Source organism: Pezoporus wallicus, unplaced genomic scaffold (assembly GCF_028554395.1).
Source record: "Pezoporus wallicus isolate ANWC-B61680 ecotype Strahan unplaced genomic scaffold, APGP_CSIRO_Pwel_v1 contig_7896, whole genome shotgun sequence".
NCBI lineage: Eukaryota > Metazoa > Chordata > Aves > Psittaciformes > Psittacidae > Pezoporus > Pezoporus wallicus.
The window spans coordinates 182395-207951 of record NW_026639609.1 but is presented as its reverse complement, the minus strand read 5'-3'; the positions used below and the strand labels follow the sequence as shown (position 1 = coordinate 207951).

The 25557-nt window shown below is 52.8% G+C and overlaps 3 protein-coding genes and 2 non-coding genes across 6 annotated transcripts in view; 4 read left to right on the top strand and 1 right to left on the bottom strand.

The window, feature by feature from the left end:
• SF3B3 (splicing factor 3b subunit 3) overlaps positions 1-11631 on the top strand; it is a 32481-nt gene extending 20850 nt beyond the window's left edge. Inside the window, exons 16-25 of the mRNA XM_057415181.1 lie at positions 1216-1370; positions 2473-2647; positions 3257-3462; positions 4380-4536; positions 5892-6017; positions 7059-7271; positions 8207-8305; positions 8754-8897; positions 9656-9760; positions 10712-11631. Of these exons, the coding sequence (XP_057271164.1) occupies positions 1216-1370; positions 2473-2647; positions 3257-3462; positions 4380-4536; positions 5892-6017; positions 7059-7271; positions 8207-8305; positions 8754-8897; positions 9656-9760; positions 10712-10852 (1521 nt within the window). The 3' untranslated portion in view covers positions 10853-11631. The remainder of the gene's footprint in view (positions 1-1215; positions 1371-2472; positions 2648-3256; positions 3463-4379; positions 4537-5891; positions 6018-7058; positions 7272-8206; positions 8306-8753; positions 8898-9655; positions 9761-10711) is intronic.
• Positions 11632-14690: 3059 nt separating this feature from the next.
• Positions 14691-19258, top strand: IL34 (interleukin 34). 2 transcript variants are annotated; one of them, XM_057415204.1, is made up of 6 exons: positions 14695-15153; positions 15255-15358; positions 15660-15737; positions 15833-16006; positions 18643-18781; positions 18877-19258. In XM_057415204.1, the coding sequence occupies exons 1-6, from the start codon at positions 15111-15113 to the stop codon at positions 18894-18896; spliced, it is 558 nt and encodes a 185-aa protein (XP_057271187.1). In that variant the 5' UTR covers positions 14695-15110; the 3' UTR covers positions 18897-19258. The 2 variants fall into 2 exon arrangements, with proteins under 2 accessions (XP_057271188.1, XP_057271187.1); XM_057415205.1 differs by lacking the exon at positions 18643-18781 and having other exon boundaries at positions 14691-15153.
• TRNAG-GCC (transfer RNA glycine (anticodon GCC)) lies at positions 16339-16409 on the top strand. The gene has a single exon. It is a non-coding gene; the product is annotated as a tRNA-Gly (tRNA).
• On the top strand, positions 17836-17906 carry TRNAG-GCC (transfer RNA glycine (anticodon GCC)). The gene has a single exon. It is a non-coding gene; the product is annotated as a tRNA-Gly (tRNA).
• A 1091-nt stretch (positions 19259-20349) lies between the features above and the next one.
• On the bottom strand, positions 20350-23312 carry LOC130602387 (C-factor-like). The gene is made up of 6 exons (XM_057415207.1): positions 23157-23312; positions 22666-22717; positions 22234-22421; positions 21971-22129; positions 21740-21850; positions 20350-20802 (listed from the first exon to the last, which is right to left on the bottom strand). Exons 1-6 carry the CDS (start codon positions 23292-23294, stop codon positions 20689-20691), a joined length of 762 nt encoding a protein of 253 aa, XP_057271190.1. The 5' UTR covers positions 23295-23312; the 3' UTR covers positions 20350-20688.
• Positions 23313-25557: the final 2245 nt, after the last annotated feature.

The window sequence follows — 25557 nt, the reverse complement described above, 5'->3', positions numbered from 1 at the left end:
TTGGAAATGGGACTTATTTGACCCATAGGCTGTGTTTGCAGCATGTCTGGAAAGCTCTGAGCAGATTCTTAGGCTTAGAGACACTGAAAAACCTCACATTGCCTGTGTTAGTGCACAGTGGCAGAAAGAGCCCTGCGCAGAAATCTTCCCTTTGACTGCTTGATGCAGTGATGGTTGTTTCCTGTGCCTGTTTAGAATGGCTCAGCCAGGGACTGGACAGCTGCCACACATGGTTCCGGGAAAACATTTGCAGGGTTTGGCACACAGGGGTGAAAGTTTTTCATCAGAAGTGCCATTTCCAGGCCTTGTGATGTGGCACTGGGGAGATCAGCCACGTCCTGCTTGACTCATTTTTGGATGACCCCTTCAGAGTTGGGAAATACTGCTGGTCAGTGCAGGGGCTGGATCAGGGAATGTGAGGACTGCTTCAGTGTTATGGTACACTGGGTAAATCTCTTCAACTTGCTCCTGCCAGGTGTACCTTGGAGGTGAGCTGCTTTGCAGCTTGGGCAGAGGATGCTGTAGCAGAGTAATAGCTGATTGCTTTTCTGCTTTGAGTCCATTCTTGATTCCTTCTGTCACAATATGGGGAGAAAAAACAAAATGTTTATGGCCAGTCAGTGATAGGTGGGGGGTACCCTATGAGAGATTCAGTGTAATTCCAGCTGTTATTGCTGGGGCAGAAAGTAAGGTTGTACTGACGTTGAGTTATGTCATGTATAAAGCTGAAGGGTTTAGAGGTCTGTCTTCTTCCTTTGTTTTCCTTAACTTGAAAATATGCTACTCATGATTTTAAGGGAATTTCACTTGCTTGCTACCATGTTTGGATGGTGACAAAGCAGTAAATACTTATTTTAAATTACCTGTTCCCATTAGAACAGGCTATTGTTAAAAGAAAAAAAAGCTGTGAAAGTATTTGTTATCATGGCTTTTACAGATAACAGTTTTTATTGCACCTCAGTTTGAATATTTGTTGTCTTAATAGTGTTTAAAATTCCTCTTCATGTCATACGCAGTTTCTAGATAAAACTCTTTCTTGAAAGCAAGCAGAATCTCTGAGGGTGTGCCCTGAGCTGGGTGGAGTCCACCCCCAAGAACTCAGGTGTTAAGTGGGTAAGAGCCAGGCATATTTGCCTGGCACATCCCTTCATATTTGCAAGGAGTGAGCTTGTTTTCATCCCCAGAACTAATAAATTTGTTGTCTGTCTTCCCCAGGTGCTGGCCATGTCAAGCCGATCCTGGCTCAGTTACTCCTATCAGTCACGCTTCCACCTGACTCCCTTGTCTTATGAGACACTGGAGTTTGCCTCTGGTTTTGCTTCTGAGCAGTGCCCAGAGGGCATTGTAGCCATCTCCACAAACACACTGAGGTAAGAACTGATGAGGGAACACGCTTCTAGGCTGGGATGCAAGGCACACAGGAAGGGTGGTGAATTCTCACTAGACGTTCAAAAGGAAAGAGGTAAAGTGACTTAACTAAAGAATTGAGGTCTTTTTGAGGTTATTTGATTATGGATCATGATTTGATGGAAATACTGGTGGATTTCAGGAAACAAATGGAATACAAGAACAATTGTGCTGTTAAAAAGAAATAGGGTGTGTTTCTCTGACTTGTATTTTTCAGCTTTTTTAAGTTTAATTCAGGTTATCCTTAAATTCTCTGGTCCTTAAAGGGAAGCTTTTAATAACTATGAACCTATTGTGTATTAGGATCTTGTGGCTGGTGATTTGAATTGGCTACTTTGCAGAAAAAAAGAACAGTTGATTCAAGAAATCAGAGGCATGACAGGGGTGTATTTGTTGCCTTTTTTAAAAAATTCAGCTTAGATGCTAAAAACACAAATGAAAATAATGGAACACAAATTCAGGACCTCTGCTGTATGCACTTGAACAGGCACTTTTTTCATATCTGTCTTCACTGACGTATTGCAGCATTCATTGCTTTTAAAGGAGTCATTCTTTCTGGAGAGACTTGTGGTTTTTAGTCACCAAATGCCAGAAGAACTGGCATTTCAGCTGGCAAGGCACAGGAAGAAAGAGTTGGCATTGCCCTTCTCATACTGTTTTAACTAAAGTGCCTCTGAGGAGCATTTGATTACTTGTCGAAGTCTGTGTCACATTTAGATTCAGATGATGTTTCCCCACACTTCTCCTCTTCCATTTGCTCTTTGTTCCTTTTGGGATAGACTTGCTTCAGCACCACTGAGGATGCACCCTGGGACAGACAGCCCTCACGTCAAAGACTTTTTGCTGCTGGAACATTCCTTGTCCTACAGCATCATCTCCCATATAGGATGCTAGTTCTGCTCTGCTCTCTGGAGCTGTTTGCTGGTTACTCGCTGGCCTGAGAAAAGTGCTACTTTTCTCCAGCACTAGCCAGTTTTCACAGACATAAAGCTCAAGTACAGTTTTGTTCTCTTGGACAGCTGCTTTTGGACCTTGTTCAACTTGTGTCACATCTCTCTTCCCCAGGATTTTGGCACTGGAGAAGCTGGGGGCAGTCTTCAACCAGGTTTCCTTCCCATTGCAGTACACACCCCGAAAATTTGTCATTCACCCAGAGAGCAACAACCTGATTGTTATCGAGACAGACCACAACGCTTACACTGAGGCCACCAAGGCACAGAGGAAGCAGCAAATGGCTGAGGTAATAGGGCAGGGGACAGGTATACGCTTCTGTTGCCTGGAAAGAGTTCTGCAGCTGGAAATCCTGCCTGCTTACCAGTTCCCATCTGCTGTTACCTGCATGTTTTTGTACCCTGTGTGAATGCAGGGGCTGAAAGGAGTGAAGATCTGCCTCAAAGCACCCATTTTATCAGCATACACTGCTTCCCATTGATCCTTTCTTTTCATGTCACTATAGCAGGCATAATGTATACTGGAGGACAGTCATGCTTGTCTGGCACCATTCTCTGGTTTTTCTGTGACTGAGAATGTTTGGATTTCAGTGGATTAATTTATTCTCAGTGTTATTTCTAGAGTTGTAGAATTAAAAAACCAGCTCGGCAGTTAACTGCCCTTTGGGCAGGGCAGAGCTGACCCTGCTGTGCTCTGAGCTGCAGAGGCTCACATGGGAATAAGCTCGGGATGGATGGAAGCTTTGGGATTCGGTGGGTTTTATGTTTTCACAGGCAGTACCTTGCCCTGGAATACCTGGGCTTATGGGAAACAGGAAGTCTATATTCTTCAGAATATCAGCATGTCTGGTAAGGAAATCCACTGAGGTGTTCTCTTCTCCTCCCTTAATGTGCCATAGGAAATGGTGGAGGCTGCAGGTGAAGATGAGAGGGAGTTAGCTGCTGAGATGGCTGCAGCCTTTCTGAATGAGAATCTTCCTGAGTCCATCTTTGGTGCTCCCAAGGCAGGGAATGGACAGTGGGCCTCTGTTATCAGGGTGATGAGCCCCATCCAGGGAAATACATTAGATCTGGTGCAGCTAGAGCAGAATGAAGCTGCTTTCAGGTAAGAAGCATTGCCAGGTGCATCAGGGATCTGCTTGTGATGAGTCTTCTGTGTTTTTTCCTTTTTTCACTTAGCTGTTACCGAGTTGAAATCCAGATGCAGCCTGTTATCAAGAGACTGGCTTGAAATCCCAGAAGTGATTGCCACATGCTTAAAGCTTTTATCTTGCCTTTCCTTCCTTTCTGGCCCTGATCTTTCCTCACATGGCAGCAGCAGCTGGTACTCCAGATGCATTTGCTGGTCTCCAGTGCTTGAAGAACAACATTGGGATGTAAATGGCCGATAAAAGATGTAAATGACAGATAGGAGAGCTGGGAACAAGAGAATGTGCTGCTATTTCTCACTTCCCCTTCTCATCCAGATAAACTGAGCATATATTCAATGGAAAGAAAGTGTTGGAGGGAAGGGAGGGGAAAACCAACACAGTAACCACAAAGAACAGCAAATGCCTCAGCAGGTGAAGTGGAGTTAGGTCATGTTAGTCCAAAAGGTTGATTCTGCCCTGTTCTTTCCAGGATTCCCAACCTGGCTAAGTTAAGCAGGAAATAACACTGAAATATGAGGAAGTTGTATGTACGTGGCCAAACTGGAACAGTCTTTCAAAAACAGCTTCGTGTGGAGCTTTGTACATTGCTAGGCAGTGTCCAGCCTGTGAAAGCATGGAAGTACGGCTTTGGACGTACGTGACACCTGGGCACATCTTTTTATATGGAGAGTGTGAAAAAATGAAGGAATCTGCATTAAACGTTTCTGCAGGGATGAAGAATGACCTCAGAAAACAAAATGTCAGTGTTGGAAGGCTGGGCTTTCATATCTCTGCCTGACTAGGTGCAATTGTGCTGTCAAGGAACCAAGTCCACGTGTGCAGTGTTAGTGTCATATCGTGCTGGTCTACTGACACGTCCTGTCATCCCCAGTGTGGCAGTGTGCCGGTTCTCTAATACTGGTGATGAGTGGTACGTGCTGGTGGGAGTTGCCAAGGACCTGATCCTGAACCCACGCTCGGTTGCTGGGGGATTTGTCTACACGTACAAGCTGGTGAATAGTGGTGAGAAGCTGGAGTTTCTGCACAAGGTGAGAGGGTCATTCACAGGTAAGGTGCTGCAATAGCTGTTACTTCACCCTGAATGCTACTGTAATAGTGCAGTACTCAAATCTGGGCAAGAACATCATGCTGATGGTACACATTGGAAGCAGGCTTGGAGAAAATAAACTGCCTCCTACAGAATCATCTGGGACATCTTTTGCAAGGCTGAGGATTGAACATAGATCTCCCAAGAGTTTTATGCATCTAATTGGGTAAATGGGAAAGGAGCTGTGTTTTTCATGCCCCTGTTAGAGAGGGAAAGGGACACAGCGCTGTTTCATTTTCAGAATATGAGTTTGGGGAGCTGCTCTGAGCACTTGTTTACAAAGCAAATTCATGGGCCACTGGAGCCCTGCTGCTAAGGCTCTCAGTCCTTGGCTGGCCACATGAAGGAAGCTGGTGTGAGCTGTCTCTCTGTTTCCTCTGATGCTGTTTTGGTTGAGTGTTGAAATGATCAGTTGCTGCATGACCATCTCACTTGACAAGTCTCTGGGGCTTGAGCAAGTGTTTCAGCAGAACTCTATTCAAACCAAATTCTGTTGTCCTTCCATGTGCTTCCAGCATGGCTGAGATTTGAGCAGATGAACACGTGGAAAGGAATGTTGTGGCTTGTGCAGTTCCTATGGTCCTGATGCAATGAGTGGGTTCTTGTCCTGGACCAAGGCCTCTTCTGGTGCTGCTGAACACCCACTTGGAAGTTGACAGAGCTGATGATATGAAATAGCTTCTCTTAGCCAGTGCAGACAGGCTAGGAGTGCTGTAACTGGAGAAACTACATGTTCCCATTCTCTGCTGTGGCTGATCATTTTGGATTGAGCAGTGGTGGTGGATAATTTTTCATCTCCAAGTTACTGGAATTGTGGGCATGCTGTAGTTTTTCAGATTTAACACTTAAGTGGTAGCTTCAGAGCTGCTGTGGCAGATGGCTGAATTAGATTCATACCTTTGTTTTAAAACAGACAATCTGAATGGATTTAGGCAAAATATAAAAGTCGTTCTGTTGAGTATAAAACAAAACTAAGAACTGAGGCAAGGGGATCCTTGTCTTCTTTTGCTTCCTGCCCAGGATGGCATTCTTACAGCAGTCTGACACTTCAGTGAAGGTGCACTGCCAGCAATGTGTGGTCTGTACAGAGCTCTGCTAGCACCACGTGTGGTGTGTGCTGCTCTCAAAAGACTTTTTGCTGCTCCTCTAGAAGAAGATTGTGATGAACCTTTTATGTTGAAAGCCTTGCCACAGGCCAACAACCTTAAACTGAATGTTTAGCTGAATCCATTCTGAAGCTTGGTGTCAGGTTAGCTCTGTTAATGGGGGTCACTGGTCTTGCTTTTCTCTCCCTAGACCCCTGTGGAGGAGGTTCCTGCAGCCATTGCTCCGTTCCAAGGCAGGGTCTTAATTGGAGTTGGAAAGCTGTTGCGTGTATATGACCTGGGCAAGAAAAAACTGCTTCGCAAGTGTGAGAATAAGGTACTGGTTTTTGTTCTTGACCAGAGCTTGTTAATCTGGAGTGATGCTTTGCAGCAGGAGCAAAACAGGGTGTTAGCTGTTACTCCAGCCCAAGTGTGTCTGTGCCCCAGACCTCAGAGCTGCATCTGTGCCTTCTGGTGTATACTGGGTGCATGCAGCTGGGGCAGTGTTTGCAGCTCTGGCTTGGCTGGGTTCTCATGCTGCCTTTCTGCACCCTGAGCACACATTGCTTTCCTGTTGCTGTTCACACAGTTGTATTGCAGGTTTCTTTCTGTAGCAGCTCAGTGCAGGCTGTTAATGGCCATGTGCAGGAGCTTCACAAGCCTGCACAGACCATACCTTTGGCTAGCTGCTGCAAATACAAGAAGTCTTGTCCAAATATGAAATGACAGCTGATGGAAATCCTTAGGTTAGGTGGTCAGCAGGCTGGGGACAGAAGTTGCAGAATCCTCAGAACCTTATAAAGGGAATTTTGTCCTTGAAGTAGATGGTCCTTCTTGCTGAGCATATCTGATTCTTCAGGAAATGAAACGCAGAGCATAGTTTTCTAAATGTTAATTACGGGCTCCTTCCTTTCTTGTGCAGGCTGCAGAACCTGTGCCAGTTGCTCATTACTGCATAAAGAAACTCCAGCAAGCTCACGGGCAGACTGGGAGCTTGTAGGGAAACGTATTTTTTGGTGTGTGTTGGGTGGTTTTGGGTAAGGGGACACTGAAGCAATGTCTGCTTGCAGAACTGTCCCTGGCATTTCAGTTCACAGGCTCACCAGCATTGCTTGTTTGCTGGACACTACTCATAGTCGGCAGGCTGAGTGTGGTGGGTGGTGGATGTTGGGTTGCAACATCCACCTTGTATTGACAATGTATTTACCTCAAGGCAGTAGTATACCAGAAATGATAGGTGGTTTTGGAGGGAAAGATGGGAAATGGAGAGTGACCCTAGCTCCTAGGCAGAAATAGTGTTTCAGTTGGTGTAGGATAGTTTATGGGTTATACTTACCTGCTTTGAAGCACTTGGGTTATGTCCTTTCTCTCTCAAAAGCACATTGCCAACTACATCTGTGGGATCCAGACCATTGGGCACAGAGTGATTGTTTCAGATGTTCAGGAAAGTTTCATCTGGGTGCGCTACAAAAGGAATGAGAACCAGCTCATCATCTTTGCTGATGACACTTATCCCCGGTGGGTCACTACAGCCACTCTTCTGGATTATGACACTGTGGCTGGAGCAGACAAGTTTGGCAACATCTGTGTGGTGAGTGTGCCTCAGAGAAGTTGGGGCTTCTTGGATAGGACATATTTTTCCTTAAAACACCCATGATTTGTCTTAAAAGAATGAGGATCCTTACTTTGCTGGAGACAACGCCCTGTAGCAGGCAAGTAGCCTGGGGCAAGTAGCCATCTCATATCAGACAGCTGCAGTTTATCTGTTTGTGAGATAAGGCAAACAAGTTAAAGCCATCAGTAGGTCAAAAAAACCTGCTTCTGAAGCACTGTGTGTTGAAAATGCCCCAAAACTTGCTGTGAATAATCCTGGAAACAAAGCTTGTCACTGTGAAAGGGCACATGAGAGCTTCAGGGTTATCACTCTTAACTTTCCCTGGTTAAACCTCATCGTTGGCACTTAGCTTTCTCTGTGGCTTCTTAAAAGCTGGCTTTGTCAGTGTTGACACTGCCCCACTTGGCTGGATTTCAGCAGGAGAGGAGGGAAAGAATAGATGGTCTTTCTGCCAGAGCTTTGATCTCTTTCTGAAGTGTGCTGGGCTGCTTTGGAGTGCAGAGTTCAGCAAGTGTCAGACACTGCACCTATGGTATTTGGCGGATGCACACAAATCACTCCCCTTTGGTTTTCCTGCCATACATGCATCAGACTGTTGCCTTAGCAGGAACTGCCCTCAGGCCGTTTTGACTGTAACTCCCAGGGTGATCTGCAAGTGCCAGGCGAGGCAGAGGCTGGTCATGAGGCCCTGCCCATGTTTTTGAGTGATAGGCCATCAGTCTTGACAACGTGGTTGTCATTTAACTTCGAAGGCCTTGTTGGAAGAGCAAGTGGATGGTTTTACTCTTAAGTGTAAAGTGACTTTTTTGTAGAATCCACCACAGCAGCCTTTTAAGGACCACAGGGATTCTCCAGAGATGGTGTGCTGCTTTTGTGCAGCTTGTTGACTCTTTCTTTCTCTTTGAACGTAGGTGAGATTGCCTCCCAACACCAATGATGAGGTAGATGAGGATCCCACAGGCAACAAAGCTCTCTGGGACAGGGGGCTTCTTAATGGAGCATCACAGAAGGTAATGCTTCATGGGATGCATGTAGTTATGGGAATACATGCTGTGTTTCCATGGAGTCCTCTGCAGTGTTGTCCAGGAGATGTAGTAGCAGTTCTGCTGCTGCACATCTGCAGTGCTGCAGGTGATGGGTTTTCACTGTCACTGGGAGCCAAGTTCAGTTTCTGAAGTCACAGTTGCTGGCTGTTTGGCAGTGTTTGATTGAAACAGCAAGCTTGTTTTCTTTTCCTGCTTTCCCTCATAACTTGCATCCACTTGTCCAGCTCAAGAGGGTCAGTAGTTCAGTAGCATGCTGAGTTTTGCCATCTGGTAACAGGTGGAAGGCAGCTCCTCTTTAGAAAGGCATTTCAGAGCTAGCAGGTGGCCAGATCTATTCTGCTTTCTGTTCTTTAGCCTTTCGATGCTTTTATATAAACTAAAGAAAAAACATGCTTCTGTGGTTGACTTTCAGGCTGAAGTGATTATGAATTATCATGTGGGAGAGACAGTGCTTTCCTTACAGAAGACCACACTGATCCCAGGAGGGTCTGAATCACTGGTCTATACCACACTATCTGGAGGGATAGGAATCTTGGTCCCTTTTACTTCTCATGAGGTAAGCAAGCCCATGAGGTAAGTAATCATCAAGGTGCAGGCTCACTGCTTCCCTGTGCACTCACCTCCAGACAGTATATTAATATGCTGCATCCCTTGAGGGTAACCCCAGGGTTCTGTAGTGGGTGAAAACCTGGGCTGAAGGAGAGCCTGTGGCTGTGGGACAGGCTTTGATGTGAAGGGGAAGAGGAGAAGCTTGTTAGCTCCTCTTCCTGCACTGGCTGCATGAAGAGTTGAGAGCTTTCTTGTTGCACTGCCGTTGTAAGCCTGTTTGTGCTGCAGAGGGGCTCTTGGGTGATTTAGTGACTGAGGAGGACTCCTTTGGCATGCTTTGTGTGGCCTGTACATTCAAGTGCTAGGGCACTGATGCTTCAGGTGCTGAGGATGGTTTTCTCCTCTGTTTGCTGTGGCCTCCTGAAGCAGTGGATGCCAAGACATTCACTCTTACAGCTGCACCTCTGTGCCTACATTTCTCCCCTTTGAGAGTTTTAGGATGTACATATATACCATACAGCTGCTGTATGCTCAAATTCCAGGGAGGCAGATTCCAGCCAAGGTGGCACAGTTGGCTGCCTGCCTCTGTTGTGGGTGCTCCCAGGGTAGAACTGGTGAGGGGTTACAACGGCTGCTGTGTGCAGGGCCAGTCTAAGCACAGCCTGGTCATGGCAGTGTTCCAGCCATGTGGTGGGTGTTACCTTGCCTTGCCAGTGTCACTGATGTATAGCAAACTGTTCTCTTACTGATTGTTCATCTCCCCAGGACCATGACTTCTTCCAGCATGTGGAAATGCACTTAAGGTCTGAGCACCCTCCTCTCTGTGGACGAGACCACCTCAGTTTCCGCTCCTACTACTTCCCTGTGAAGGTCAGTCCAAGTATTTAGGATCAGCTGGTCATGGGGGTGCAGAGACTTGTCTTGGGACGCAGAACAGGTCTGAGGCATGGCAGAAGCAAGTCAGGGTTATTGTTCAGCAGGAAAGACTGGAACAGTGTAAACCATAGCTTCTGCGGCAAGAACTGAAACTAGCTCCTGAGCAGCATTCCGTGAGAACAGTACTTAGCACTTAATACCATGTCTGTTTTGGTTTCTTAACCCTTGTAGTAAGGCTTGTGAGGGTTGGTTTTGAGACCCAAGCCCAGAGGTGCTGGTATTGTACTTCTGTACTTGCCACAGCATCTCTTTTCTCCATCAGGATAAGTGGCACTGCGTAGCTGTTTTCCTGCTAGGTCAGACTGGGTGCTGCCTTGGGCATGATTTTTTCCATCACCATTGAAACAGGAAGTCTGTAAGAAATGGCTGTTCCTACCTGTTTCTGCTTTTGAGCAGGTGTGTTTGAGTTGTCAACTACTAAATGCTGTGATGAGAAAAGTCCAGAGTACTGAACCAGAGTAACTGTGGTAAATACTACCAGGGTAATAACTGTAGTAGTGGTCAGAAAGCTGTGCAGATGCAGAGGGTCTTCTTGTTCTTGATGAACTTGAGACTGATTTGCAGCATGGCCAGTCTCAAAGATGCCTCACATGTGGCTGCAGCTGCCTTACGGTCATCTTTTACAGCCTCCCCAGCATTCCCAGCAGGCACTCAGACCTGAGCTGCACACAGGTTTTTGGGGTTTCTCCTTCGTTAATCAAGCTGGCCAGTAATTAATTTCTTGCTAACTGCTGCTATTCAGCAGATGAGGTCACCGAGCGTGGTCTTGTTTCCAGGACAAGATTAAGAAGCTCCTGGGAACAAACTTGCCATTTTTCCCTGCTTAAGCAGGGTTCAGTGCCTCTGTGTGGTGTGGATTCAGTGCTCTCCTCTTTGGTCCTCCAGAATGTGATCGATGGGGACCTGTGTGAGCAGTTCAACTCCATGGAACCAAACAAACAAAAGAATGTGGCTGAAGAGCTGGACCGGACCCCACCTGAGGTGTCCAAGAAGCTAGAAGACATCCGCACGCGCTATGCTTTCTGAGCAGCCACTGGCAGGAGCGGAGCTTCTCCCCAGGCTCCTGCGGATGCTCTTCCAAGCACAGTTGTGAAGAGGAATGTGTGCTTTGCTTCCTTTTTAAAATACTGGTTTGCTCCTCTTGGTTTATGTTTCAGAGTAATGTGACTCCAGTAAATACAGTATCAGATAGGATATTAGGTCTCACAGCTCATCCCACTGCTTCTGTGAAAGCTCCTGACATGGCTTTCAGCAAGAGAGATTCCCTCTTGGGAAGTGCCCAGGAAAGGGTGCAGCGACCCCTCACCCTTGTCTCCTTGGCCTCTCTTTAGGATGGGGAGCACAAGGGTGTCTTGTGCTGGCCTCACAGAAAGCCCTGTAGGGCAGATCTAGCTGAGTCTTTATAGGATCAAGTGGGTTTTGCAATTTCCCAGCCTTCTGGTAAAAGAAAGAGCTGTGGCATGACTCAGGATTGGCAGGCTCTGTTTAGTAGTTGGTGGCAAGAAGCTCTGTGCTTCCAGCCAGCCCTGGGAGCAGCCGGTGGGAAGCCTGGCTGTATGGAGAGTGTAACTGTCACACTTGAGCATTCTCTTCTGAATTGCGAGGGGTTTTTTTTGACTCACCATTTCTGACTGTTTTCCCTGTAAATAGAGTTTTGTACAATGTTGACTCTTGGGAGTGGGGAAGAGCGAGGCCTGTGTCTGGGACTTCATTTGTTTCATAATAACTTTGGCAAGAGCAGTGTCTTCAAGCTGTGACTGTGAGCAGCACATGAAGAATAAAAGCCTGGGTTTTAGCAAGCCCAACTCTGTGGTTCTCCTTTCCTTTGCAGCAACTGTCCTGGCCTGGTGGGAGCCGGAGGGGTGCAGGAGGAGTACAGAAACATCTGTGTCCTCAGCCCTGTGCCCTTCCTGCATGTGGGAGCTGTGCTGCAGCCCTGCAGGTGTTGGACCATGAGCCTTGATCCCCTTCCCTGCCTGCTCTGCCTGGAGCTGGTTCTGCAGCCATAGCTGTTGCTGTCCAGCACCAGTCTGGACACTCACAAGGCAGGGTACATGCAGAAAGGATGGGAGGGAAGGGTCTGTCCCTCAGCCTCTGTTTTTCCAGAGGGCATTGCTGCTGCTCTGGCAGGATGGCAAAGGAAGGTGTTTCTCCCTGCCATGCACTACCCACACAGCATACAGTGAGTGCTTCCCAGTCTTATTCCCAGTCTGGGCTTTAGCCCCCTGTCTTACTCCTGCCAGTGGGCCTGTCTCCAAGGAGCCAGAATGCTCCCATGATGCATGGCAACCTGTGAATGAGCCCCAGTCTTCTTCTCCCACTTGGAAAGATGGGCAATGTCATACTCACATTGAACAGCATTCTGTTTGTCCTCTGCTGCGTGTGCTGTGAGGTGAGGGCTTCACACAGGGCTGTGCACTTTGGCTGTATTGTGACACCCAGCCTCTGCCCTGGGCTGAAGGTCTTTGTGCTCCTTTCCTTTCCTGTACCTTACAGGAAAGGCTGCGTAAGCCAGGAAGCTGTAAACACCTGAGCAGAACTTGGTGGGCGTCCAGCCTCTTGCTCATCACGCACGTGGGGTGCTCACCCTGGGCTACCTGCATTCCCCATCCGTTCGTCCTCTTCCACAGTGTGATGCCTGCTCTGGATCTGGGAGCACTCAGGGAGAGCTTAGCCTTCACTGTATCATTAGTCCTAAGAGTGAAATCACATCCGGGGGCTCAAGATGTTCCCAAATTGGTTTGCTTCCTTGGCTGGGCCTGCCTGAGCAAATAACCTGCCTCTGAAGCGAGGCAAAGCCTGGAGAAGCACGTAGGAGACTGCGAGCTAGCTGAGCCCCAGACCCCCTTTGTGCTGGGGGTGCCAAGATGAGGTCCCATTGTCTTCTCTGGGGAGAGATGGGCTTCTGCCTGCAAGGGTTCCCTTCCATCCCCAGGCTCGTGCAGCTGCAGGGTGCTGGGTGATGAGGTGGAGTGAAGCTCCTGGAACCATGTGCCAGGGGCTGTTTTCCAGCATGGCACAGCCAAGGAGGGCAAACTACCTCCAGCAGCATGGTACACAGGTCTGAGTGCTTCCTTCTCTTCCTCATCCCATCCTGGCTGCCAAGCTGATGACTACATGTGTGTGGAATGCTATTAAATTGTTTCCTCTATCACCTGCAGCAGATGCAGGCAAAATCCCTGTGGACACCAAGGTGAGGAGCTGGACCAGCTACTTCCCTGCCAGAGCTGAGCTTCGTGCCCCCAGTGCAAAGCTGGGAGGGAGCAAGGGCCATGCCTGAGTGCCAGGTGGGCCCTGGGGACACTTGGCAGGAGCATGTTTTGCTGGCCTGACTCGGTGCCAGGGGAATCCCAGCGCGTTCTCTTCGCCTGCAGAAGTTCATTCCTTCCCACGCATTTCCCTGGGAGCGCTGACCTGCTCTTGGATAGCTGGTTTCTCTTTCCTGACCCCCTGGATGCCTGTCAGCCCCGAGCACACAGGCAGCCACCTCTCCCAAGGGCTTCAGTGTTCCATGTCCCCTATCCCTAGCATCCTGAGAAGACAGTGTGGGCATGGGTGGGGGGAAAATGGGAGTCCTGCTGGCGTGGAGACAGCTGGGGAGCCCCCAGGCCCTCTCCCATTGGTCTAATCCATGTGATGTGACCCTCACCCTGGGTTGATGCCTGCTTCAGTGCCCCAAAACACACCCATGGGTGCTCAGCCCAGCAAGTACTCTGGGACACAGTGGGCAGCATAGTGTCTTCAGGAGGTGGTGGATCAGAGCAGCCTGAGAGCATGCGGGCACCCAGCTGGGTTGGGTGAGCACCTTGGGGATGCACTTCAGGGCTGGCCAGCACCCTGAGGAGCAGAGGGGCCTGTTATGCAAGTACCCCAGCTTGTCAGCCAAGCACCCTGGGGACACTCAGGTATGTTAACTGAGACCTCCAGGGACACCACCCAGCCAAGCACCCCAAAGAGCAGGGAAGGACCCAGGAGCATCCAGCAGGGCGGCCGAGCACCTCAGAGGGGGACCCACAAGGGTTAGTTGAGCCTCCCAGAGACACCCGGCTGAGTTAACCAAGCCCCAGGGCCACTCAGCAGGGCAGCCCAGCACCGCAAGGATCATGAAGGGACCTAGGAGGGTTGGCTGAGGACCCTGGGGACACCAACCCGGTTAGCCAAACTCCTCAGGGGCCTCCAGTAGGGAGCCGAGCCCCCGCGAAGCACCACTGGGGTGCAGTTGGTCGCTCCCCACGGCGCAGGGAGGGACCCATGAAGCTCGTCGGAACCCCTCCGCGTGCACCCACCCGGTCTGGCCGCAACCCTCGGCCTCCCCCCCCCGACCAGGGCCGGGCCGTGGCCTGCGAGTCCCTGTGCGGGCGGTGCGCGGCGGTCGCTCGGTCCCCGCCCGCCGGCCCCCGGCAGCCGCTCCGCCCGCTCCCGGCGCCACCGCCCCCCGCCCGCCTCCCGGGAAGCTCGGGCACGGCCCCGTCGCCGCCGCCCGCCGGGAGACACGTTCCGCGCCCGGCGCCCCCCGGGCTGCGCCAGGTGGGTGTGCGGGGATCACGCTGCCCGGGGACGCGGGGCGTGGAGCGCGGGGGGGTGGCCTTTGTGCGGCGACACGGCAGGAGCCTCCTGCGCGGGCCACGCTGCGTGGGGACCCAGCACCCCCTCCGCGTGGGGCTGCGCTGCGGGGGTGCGGGACACGCTGTGGGGTGACAGCGTGGGGATGCGACATGTGCCCCCCGTCCCTGCGTGGGGACACAGCGTGAGGTGGAGGCTTCGAGCCCCGTCCTCCAGGGCTCCTCCGCTGAGCATCTGCTGGGGCCGGAGGAACTCATTGCTGGGATAACGGGGCTCGGCTGTGTGTGTGTGTGTGTCTCTCCAGGGGGTGGCACCGGGGACAGCCCTGCCCCGGGCGGTGGGACACAGGCACGGAGGGCTCCACGGGAACCGGAGCCGGTGCCCTCCGTGGGGCTGCAGCCGGGGCTCTCTCCCCCCAATCCCCTCTTGCAGTGTAGGGGGTGTCCTGCAAATCCCTCCGGAGCGCATCCCTGCCGGCACCCTGCGATGGCCCCGGGACCTACTGCCTTCCCGCAGCCAGCCAGAGAGGAGAAGCCAGTGGGGACGGCCAGGAAGGGAAACTAACCCCCCATCCATGGCACGGGGCAACTGGCCGGGGCTACCGGAGAGCAGCCCAGCCCCAGGGGCCTGCAGCCATCCCTCGTGCCCCCGCCACGTACAGCGCTGCCTAGGAGGCTCCCGGTGAGCCCCAGCCATGTAGGTGCAGCCCAGGGCTCTGCCGATGGCCACTGTCAACATGCAGCAGGGCTACACGGCCGTCCTGTGTGAGTACAGCTTGGGGACAGGGATGGGGGTGGCCTCAGGGGTCACTGCAGCAGGTGTCCCCAGGGTGGAGGACTGACACCTCTTGCTTTTGGCTGCCCAGGGATCCTGGCTGTGCTGGGAATGGAGGCCACTGCGCTGGGTGAATGCGAGCTCACCCGCCTGCTCCAGGACAAGCTGCAGTATGAGATGCGCCTGCAGTACATGGTAACCCCCGGTTTTGGGGGGATGGAGTGGACACATGGCATTGCAGGATCCCAGTTCACTCCAGGGATGTGGGGACATGGCAGGCAGCACCCACTGCTACAGTGACAGTGACTGGGTGCTGGGGTGGCTTTTCTATCAGGAGCTACATGTGCCAAATAGTACCCAAAGATGTGTCTGCTGGTGCATCTCCAGGGTTGACCATGTCAAAGGGCTTTTGCACCAGTTCCCTAGTGTCACACTGGGGCTGGCAGGGGCATCCCTGTTAGCCTGGCAGCCCCCGAGCTCTTCTCTGCCTTTCCAGAAGCACTACTTCCCCATCAACTATGTGGTCCAGGTCCAGTACGAGGAGGTGCTGCGGCCATCCAACATCACCCGCTTGGTAAGAAGGTGGCAAGGGATAGCCCCGTGATGGGGACATTCTGGGGGCCCACAAGAGCTACATAGGTCTCACCTGGGCCACCCTGTCTCCCCCAGCGCAATGGGACAGTGTCGGAGGTGGCACTGCGGTACCTCTGGTTCCACGTGAGCTCCCAGGCTGTGCTGCGGATCCGCGAGGTGCTGCCAGAGAAGCACCCATCCTGGAAGTACACACAGGAGCTCTGCCAGCTCTTTGATGCCCTGGGCAAGGAGTACAGCAAGTACCAGCAGGTGGGGAGGCTCTGGGCCCCTTGTGGCACCCCAGTGCCAGACACACACTCATACGTGGCCTTACATACCCCTTGCAGGGTTGCTACGAGCACCCAGTGCCTGTGCATGCAGACCCACATGCCATGGGCACGGATGTGGAGTACATGCACACACAATGCATGTGTGCACTGTGGGGACATGCACCCACGGGTGTGTAAACTGAGGAGGGCATGCATAGCTCCCTCCCTGCAGAATGGTCATATGGGAAGGCTGGCATAGATGAACTACTGGAGGCAGAGGTTGGCACCCTGGATAGAAGGCCGTGGAGCAGCGCTCCAGCATATTCTACACTGGCATTGGTGGTTCAGTGGTAGAATTCTCGCCTGCCACGCGGGAGACCTGGGTTCGATTCCCGGCCAATGCAACAGTTGTAGCTTTTGTACCCCGGTGTCCCTGTGGGGGAACCTTGGCGGCGGTCGCGGGTGCCCGGAGGTTTCCCTGAGTTGCACCCAGAATGGACCCAGGGGCACCCCCGTCACAGCCCGGATGCTCCCGTGTGTGTGCACGGTGCTGACGGAGCTCTTTTTGACTCCTGTGTTAGGGAGATGCTCGGGGCTTGGTGTCAGTGGGGGGCCCTGGGATGGTGGCAGTGGGTGCCCCTGGCTCAGGGCAGTGATAGTTTCCTGGTTTGGTGTCAGTGAGGGGCCCAGGGCGATGGGTGCTGCTTTGGGCTGCTTTGTCCTGTTTCATAGAGCAGGTTCTGCAGCCCCTCCATGGTCTTCCCATTCTGCTTTTGACTCTGAAGGTTAGTGACACCCTTCCCTTGGTGGAATAGGTCTGAGAGGAACAGAGGAGGGAGTTCCGTGGCTGGAGCCCCTGCAGTATCCGAGGTGTCTGTTGTGTCCCCTTCCTATGGAGGGGATATCCCAGCAGCAGTGCCTGTCTCTGCTGCAGCCACTGGTGCTGGATTCCGAGGGTCGTGGGTCAGGTCTGTGATATATCACACATGTGGCATTGGTGGTTCAGTGGTAGAATTCTCGCCTGCAACGCGGGAGTCCCGGGTATAATTCCCACCCAGTGCAGCAGTCATAGTTTTTGTACCCCGATATCCCTGTGAGGGACCTTTAGAGTGTCCATAGTGTTTTTCCTGGGCCACATCTGCTGGTCCACAGGGGCACCCGTGGCACTGCTGGGGTGCTCCCGTGTTCGTTGGTGTATGCTGGTGACAGGGATTTTTTGACTCTTGTGGTCATGTGTCAGGGAGCTTAGTCGCAGGGATGGGCCCTTGTCAGGGGCATTGGAAGACACAGGGCTGGCAGCACTTTGCATCCCTGGCTCGGTAACAGTGAGTGTCCCTGGTCTGGTGGCAATGACAGGGTACTGCTGGGTGGCAGTGAGTCACCCTGGCTCAGGGGCAATCAGTGCGTCCCCAGCTTGGTGGCACTGAGGGGCCCTGACCCAGGGTGATGGGGGCTGCGTGGGGCTGGGGTTGGCCCTACACCCTGGAGGCAGCTGCCTTTGTGTGATGGGTGGCTGTGGCCTGTCACAGGTGGGTCACTAGCATGAACCTGAAGTGTATCTGAGCTGCCCTGTGCAATGGCACGGGTCCTGCAGCTCCTCCAAGGTCTTCCTATTCTGCTGTTAACTCTGAAGGCTACTGACAGCCTCTCCTTGGTGAAGGTGATGTGTGAAGCAGCAGAAGAGGTGGTCCCATGACTGAAGCCCAGGCAGCATCCGAGCTGTCTGTGGGTGGAAGTGTCCCAGCAGTAATGTCTATCCCTGATGCAGCTACCGGTGCTGGGTTTGGCAGAGCCGTGGGGCCGGTGTGTGTCTACGTGGGAACACATCTGGCATTGGTGGTTCAGTGGTAGAATTCTCGCCTGCCACGCGGGAGACCTGGGTTCGATTCCCGGCCAATGCAACAGTTGTAGCTTTTGTACCCCGGTGTCCCTGTGGGGGAACCTTGGAGGCGGTCGCGGGTGCCCGGAGGTTTCCCTGAGTTGCACCCAGAATGGACCCAGGGGCACCCCCGTCACAGCCCGGATGCTCCCGTGTGTGCGCACGGTGCTGACGGAGCTCTTTTTGACTCCTGTGTCAGGGAGATGCTCAGGGCTTGGTGTCAGTGGGGGGCCCTGGGATGGTGGCAGTGGGTGCCCCTGGCTCAGGGCAGTGATAGTTTCCTGGTTTGGTTGGGGTGAGAGGCCCTGTCCCAGGGTGAGAGGGGCCACCTGGGGCTGCGTTGTCCTGTGCTGCGGGGCAGGTTCTGCAGCAGCTCTGAGAAGAGAGTGAATTCTACTCTTGTCGGTGTTAACTCTTATGGCTAATGATAACCTCCTCTTCCTGGAGTTGATGTTTGAGTCAGCAGGAAGAGGTGGTCCCATGGCTGGAGCTCCGGCAGCATCCGAGCTGTCTGTTGGAGCTCCTTTTTACGGAAGCGGGTGTCCCAGATCTGTCCCTGCTGTAACCACTGGGTCTGGGGGGTCTCGTGGGTCAGGTGTCGGGGCTCCTCCACATGTGGTATGGGTGGTTCAGTGGTAGAATTCTCTCCTGCCACACGGAACACTCGGGTTCGATTCCCGGCCAATCAACAGCTGCAGTTTTTGTATCCCGATGTCCCTGTGGCACCATGGTTACGTCCCGGTCGCCTGTTCCTGCAGTCAGACGTGGAAGAGGTGGTGGCTGACCTGGTGAAGCTGATACACAGCGCAGGCGTGGAGAGCCGGAAGAAAGCCGTGCGCCCCAAAGCACTGCTGGACAACTGCCTCAAGGTCATGCGGATGCTTTACGGGGCACCCTGTGAGTGGGGACTGGGGAGACAAAGACCGTGGGGAATGGAGGTTATGTGTATTGAGGTTCTGTCCCATGTTTTGATACTTGTCCTCTCTGCCTAGGTCAGTGGGAGTCCACCTAATGCTGCAGAAGACCCCTTGCTTGATGCCTTCTCCTTGCCCTAGAGCTTGGGATGCTGCTTCTGCTCTGCCTCCCCAGCAGATCCTTTTGGGGTTCCCAAAGAAGGATAAAAGGGGGAAAAAACACCACCCCTTCCAGGACTGTGGGACTGCGCACAGCCATGGGGTTGACCCCATCCAAAATGCCAGTCACCTTCTGCAGGGGTGTGGGCTGGGGGGGGTTGGACATCACCCCGTTTCTCTTGGTTTGTATTTTTCCCTCAGCTTTCGTTAAACACCAGTTAATTCTCTAGCTTTACAGCTTCCAACCAGGTCCCAGGATCCTCCAATCTTACCCAAAATAAAGGACCAGCAGAGAACAACACCAGCTGCCTCCGCTGCCTCCTCTTTTGGGGTGTTAGTCCCCTCCTTGGCTTTGCAGAGGAGATATTCCCCTGATACAGGGCCCTCCAGAGCCATCGCCTGCAGAGCTGCCTCCATCAGCCCCGGCCACTTCCCCGGAACAAAACATCTGGATTTGTTTGTTGTCCTTGGCAGCACAGTGCGGGCAGTGTGCTGGAGGGGCTGAGGGCCGGCCGGCTGCCTTCCCCTTCCCAGCTTCATTAATTACCTTAATCGGCTATTAGAGCCCTTAATTGGTGTCTTCCTGGCTGTGGGCCGCTTAGGCTTACAGGTCTATGAGACCATGCAAATAAGGCTGTGGGCACTGCAGCATGAGGATGCAGTGTCTTCCTCCTCCTCGTCCCCCTCTTCATGCTGGTTCATGTTTATATAAAACCTAATGCAGAGCTCATATAAAACCCACCAACTATAATCCATTGCTTGATAAAGGGCTTTAATTACAGGGGTCCCCTCGTCCAGCCCTACTGGCCTTAACAAATATCTCCCAGGTGGTCCAGGGATCCCAAGCCTCCAAGCCTGAGCTCCCATCTCGTGCTCATTCCCATCAAGCATGGGAATGGCTCCTCCATCGTGGGAAAGCTGAAACTGCCCCAGCAAAATGACCCCGGCCAGGCTTCTCAGAGCACCCCATCGCAAACGGCTGGGCTTGCCAAAGCCCTGTGTGTCCAGCCTGCTTGAGATGTTGCGACACTATTTTTCAGGTCCCTCTTTTGAGGGAAGGCTTCAAATATGTCAAGTGAGACCCGCCACGGAAATACACTCACAAGATGAGGCATTGGAGCCTGTTTGCACTGTCTCATGAAGTACCGTGAGATGGGAGGGATGCAGAGAGGGCCAGCTCACGGTGAGGTCCCAAAGGACATCCCTAGGGACATGGGGAGATGCTCCTGCTGTGAAACCCACAGCTGCTAGAAAAGGAAGAGCTTTTGCTGGCCTCAAGGCAGCAGGAAAATAAAGCCCTCGTCATCCTCATGGTGGGTAGAGAAATGACAACCGGTTTTGGGGGAGCCAGGCTCAGCAGGGAGAGACCCAGGCTTCAGTAAGGCTGCCCCATGCCTGTGGTTCTGAGGCTCTCTGGGATGTCTTCTGGCCACCAGTGAGTGTGGCTTATGGGCTATAGAATGGGGCTGCAGTGTGAAGATGCCCAAGGGAATCCTTTGGCCTCAGGGATGTCCCAGCAGAGCCTGACACCAGGATGCAGGACCACTCCTGGAGCATCCTTCCCTCTGCTTCCCTGGTCCAGCTCTGCATCCCTGGAGGTGCAGCAACGCCAGTTCCCACCCCCAAGTAGGGGATCCCTATTCTTCTCACCCTACAGATGCAGAGAGAGCCTGGAAATGGCAATTAATTCACTTTATTGAGATCAGTGGCCACCAAGACTGGGTGCTGCTCTCACCAGGGCAGGCTCTGCCCCCTCCAGTCCCAGAAGGTGCCATTGCTGGTGTCTGAGAGCTGTGCCAGCAACCGCAGGACGCCCTGCACACTCTCCTCCATCGTCACCGGGCCCTGTGGACTCAACGGCATAGGATAAAAAATGACTCCAAGCCCCCCTCCTGGCACCCCAAACTGCATCATGTGTTGCAGTGGGATGCCAGTTGGGGCAGGCTGGGAAAGACTGGAGATGCTCCGGTAGCCAAGGGATGCAGCTTTGCACAAATTAAGCATCCCTATAATTTGGGTGTTATAAAGATGGAGGTCAATCTTATGGTTCCTAATAAAAAGTGATTCATTCATTCTCTCTTTAAACTCTTCTCGGCTCCAGCCTCCCCTTGGTACTGTCAGAGGGGAAGAGGGATTTGGGGTGCTGGGGAGGCAGCACCCCATGTGCATTGCCCCCACCAGAGCTGAGTGTGGGGCTGGGGTGCCCTCTGCTGACTTCAGATTGGGATGGGAAATAAAGTGAAAAATAGGGAAGAAACTGGCTTGTTTGGGGGGAAGAGCCTGAAATTCTCCCTTTTGCTTCAATTGTGCAGTTCCCCTGGCATTGAGGGTCTGTGCAGGGGTGGGTGACCCCGGGAAGGGGTGCCAGTGGGAAGGGATGCCCATGGAAAGGGATGCCCCAGGAAGGGATGATGCCCATGGGAAGGGATGTACATGGGAAGGGATGCCCTGGGAAGGGATGCCCATGGGAAGGGATGCCCCAGGAAGGGATGATGCCCATGGCAAGGGATGTACATGGGAAGGGATGCCCTGGGAAGGGATGCCCATGGGAAGGGATGCCCAGGGGAAGGGATGCCCCGGGAAGGGATGCCCATGGGAACGGATGCCTGAGGAAGGGATGACCTGGGAATGGATACGTATCAGAACGGATACCCATGGGAAGGGATGAACGTGGGAAGGGATGCCTGAGGAAGGGAGGCCCTGGGAAAGGATGACTCAGGAAGGAAGGGATGCCCATGGGACTGTGCTGAGCCAGGGTAGCCATGTACCTCCTGTCACTCACCATCCCCTGTCCCAGGGGAGGCGTCACACAACCAGGGTCCACGGACACACAGAGGATCCCTCTGCCCCCATACTCCAGGGCCAGGCACTTTGTGAGCATGTTCAGAGCAGCCTGGCGGGAACAACCCCACCACCATCATTATGGGCTGGCAGTGCCATGGCCAGTGTGTGTGTGTGGGAATCCCATGGGAAGTGACCTCCAAATTTGTCCGCATTCCCTCAGCAGTGGTACCTTGCTGCAGCGGTAGCAGATGTCTTGCCGCTCCTCCCAAGCCTCCCCTGCCTCAATGGAGCCCAGGATGCTGGAGATGTTGATGATGGCAGCTCTGCTGCAGCTCATCTCATGCTGCCCTTCAGCCTCAGCCGCCTCCTTCAGCAGGGGCAGGAATGCCTGCACGGGATGGGTGCTTGGGCATCACCATCCTCTTCCTCCCCCCCCCCCCCCCCCCCCCCCCCCCCCCCAGCATTTGAGGCAGTGGTTACCTGTGGCCTCACCTGGCTGGTCTGCAGGGGGCCAATGGTGTTGGTGGTGTAAACAAGGGTCATGTTCTCTGCTGTCTCAGTGGCCAGCGTGCTGCTTCGTGTGGTGCTGGCATTGTTGATCAGGAGGTTGAGGCCGGCGCTTCCCACCTTCTCCTGCACCTTCCTGACAGCTGCCTTGATGCTGTTGGGATCCGTCACGTCTGCAAGGGGACAGGAGGGCTTAGGGATGAGTCAGTGGTTATGTCTCAGTCAAGATGCTGTATGACATGGCAGGAGGCAGCTCCTGGCCACTGAGAATTCTCCCAGTCTCTGCAGTGACCTGGTTGGGCTCAGCCAAACCAAGGGACCTGCCTGCTTGGGTGATGTTTTCCAGAGCCACCCACAGATCCCATTAAATCCAAAGAGATTTCATCCCCTTCGTCCCCTTCCTGCCCTGGCACCTACCTAGAGGCAGGACCATGACGCTGGGGTTGCCCAAAGCCACCTCATTGATAGCCTACATGGAGAAAGGAGTGGGAGAGTCAGGTAGGAGGGTTCATCAAGAGGGTGGCCCCCATGCCATGCTGGGATGGGAACTGGGTGGACCGGCATGGCGTGAACAACAGGCTCCAACAAGCCCCAATGGGAGAGGTATGGGGCAATTTGCAGCTTCCCTCAACCTGGCTGAGCCCAGCAGCTTCAAAGCCCCCTGGCAGCATTGCCCCCAGCATGGGGGACTGCCAGCACCCCCAGACCCCAACACCACCCGCCACTTCTATGCCAAGAGGGAAAAAATTAAATATATATGAATATGTATTTTTCTATGCTAGTTACAGTGCAGGATGCTAATGCTCAGCCCCCCAGAGTCTGGTGGGGATGGTGGCACCCCCAGGTTCTGTGTTTCTCAGCCCATCCCAGAACTGTCCCTGCTTCCCCCCACCCAGCACCCTCCCTACCTTCCCCTGGGGGTCCAGGCAAGCAGCAAAGAGGTGCTGAGGGGGTCTGCGCTGCTCCAACAAGCCCTTCAGCAGCCCCAGGCCCAGGCCCCCGTCGCAGCCGGTGAGCAGGACGCTGCCCACACCAAGCTCCTCCATCTTCTCGCTCGCTGCAGCAGTTGTGCCACACCGGCAAGGTTTAGCAACAGGTCTCTGTAATCTGGGAGGTGGCAACGCGGGTGCTGCCGGGATGGATGTATGTGGTGCTGGGAACATCATCTGCACCCCCTCTCCTGGGAGTCTGGGGCAGGGGCATGCTCTTCAGCATTCTCAGATGGCTGCCTCATCAAAGAATCCCAGACTGGTTTGGGTTAGAAGGGATCTCAAAGCTCATCCAGTTCCAACCCCCTGTCACGGGGACACTTTCCACTAGGGCAGGTTGCTCCAAGCACCGTAGAAGCTGACCTTGAACACTGCCAGGGATGGGGCAGCCACAGCTTCTCTGGGCTACCTGTGCCAGGGCCTCAGCACCCTCACAAGAGGTGAGGAAAGATATAAGAAGGAAGGAAGATATATCTTCTAAGAATATAAGACGAACAACTTCCTTATATCTAACCTGAACTTCCCCTGTTTCAGTTTAAACCCATCACCCCTTGTCCTCTTGCTACAGTCCTTGATGAAGAGTCCCTCTCTGGCATCATTGTAGGCCCCTTTCAGACACTGGAAGGCTGCTATGAGGTCTCCACGCAGCTTCTCTTCTCCATCATCCTGATGATGTGCATGTTTCATCCCATCATACCCCAGAGCACCCACTTTCCCCTAAGCAAGGGCACTGCAAAGGGGTGATGGGACCTTCCTCCCTTATCTCCCATGACCCAGGGTACCACAGGACTGCAGGTGAGGCTATTAATTACAGTACAACCTTTATTAATACTGGAATCTTCACAGTGCATTCGTTACTTGTAGCAGTGACTATGGAAATTGGGGGGGGGGGGGGGGGGGGGGAAGGGTGGAAAAGAGGGAAATTACCACAAAAAAATCCCCAACTAAAAGAAAAGAGGGAATGAAAGAAAGAGAAAGAAACCTGTAAGAGGGATGGGGAAAGGGGAAGTGGCAGCAGAGGCAGGAACACAGAGGGGAAATAAATTAAAAAAAAAAAAAAGAAAAAGAGAAAGGACGAAGTTAACAACAGCACCAGAAAAGTTACTTCAGTCAAAAGACAGGTTGTTTTTTTATCTTTCCAAGGAATTGTGTTTTCTTGTACAAAACAAGAGACTTCCCTTCCGCCCTCCCCCAAACCCAAACATTTCTCACTTGGCATCAGCGGTTCTGGGCAGGAGAAGGGGTGTGTGTGTGGGAACTAAATAGATATTCCTAAGGGAGGGAAAAGGGGCCTGCGATGCGACAGACAGCGGGGTGTCAGGGACTATGTACAGCGGGGCCTGGGGGGGAGTTGTGCTTTCCTCCAGCTGCTTTGCTTTGGGGGGGGTCTGGGTGAACCCCCCCTGCCCCCCAGAGCTCCCTCAGCAAGACCCTGCAAAGGGTCTGTGGGTGCTGAGGGAGAGGGAGAGGGTTTGGGGGGGGTCCCCAGTGATCTCTGGGGGGGGGAAAGAGGAGGTTTGGCATCTTCAGCTGTGTCCTGGTGTCCCTCCAAATTGGAGGGGCTGTAGTGCCTATCCTCCACTGTCCCCCTACCCTTTCACACATCCCCCCTCAGCCCCCTCCCTGCTGCTTCTGCCCCCTCAAAATGGGACTGGGACAGGGACAAGCCCCCTGCTCCTGGTGCTGCTCCTGCCGTGGCCCCAGTGGCCCGGGGGCTGGGGCACCCGCCTGTGTCCTGGGAGGGAAGGGAAGAAAATAGGGAGAGGAGAGAAAAAGAGAGAGGATAAAAGGAAAAGAGAGGGCAAAAGGGAAAAATGAAGGAGAGGAAAAGGGAACAAATAGGAAAAAAAGGAGGAAAAAAAGAGGAGAAAAAAAGAGGAAAGGAAGAGGAAAAAGAAGAGAAGACAAAGAGGAGGAAAAGAAGAAAGAGGGGGAGAGGAAGGGGAGAGGAAGGGGAGAGGAAGGGGAGAGAGAAAGGAAGGGGAGAGAGAGAGGAAGGAGAGAGAGGAAGGAGAGAGAGAGGAAGAGGAGAGAGAGAGGAAGGGGAGAGAGAGAGAGAGAAGGAGAGAGAGAGAGGAAGGAGAGAGAGAGAGGAAGGGGAGAGAGAGAGGAAGGGGAGAGGAAGGGGAGAGGAAGGGGAGAGGAAGGGGAGAGAGAGAGGAAGAGGAAAGAGAGAAGAGGAGAAGAAGAAAAAAAGAAGGGGAGAAGAAGAAGAGGAAGAGAAGAAAGGAGGAAAAGAGAAAAGAACAGAAAAAGAGCAAAAGAGGAAAAAAAGAGACAAAGAGAAAGGAAGAAAAAATAAAGAAGATAAAAGAAAATG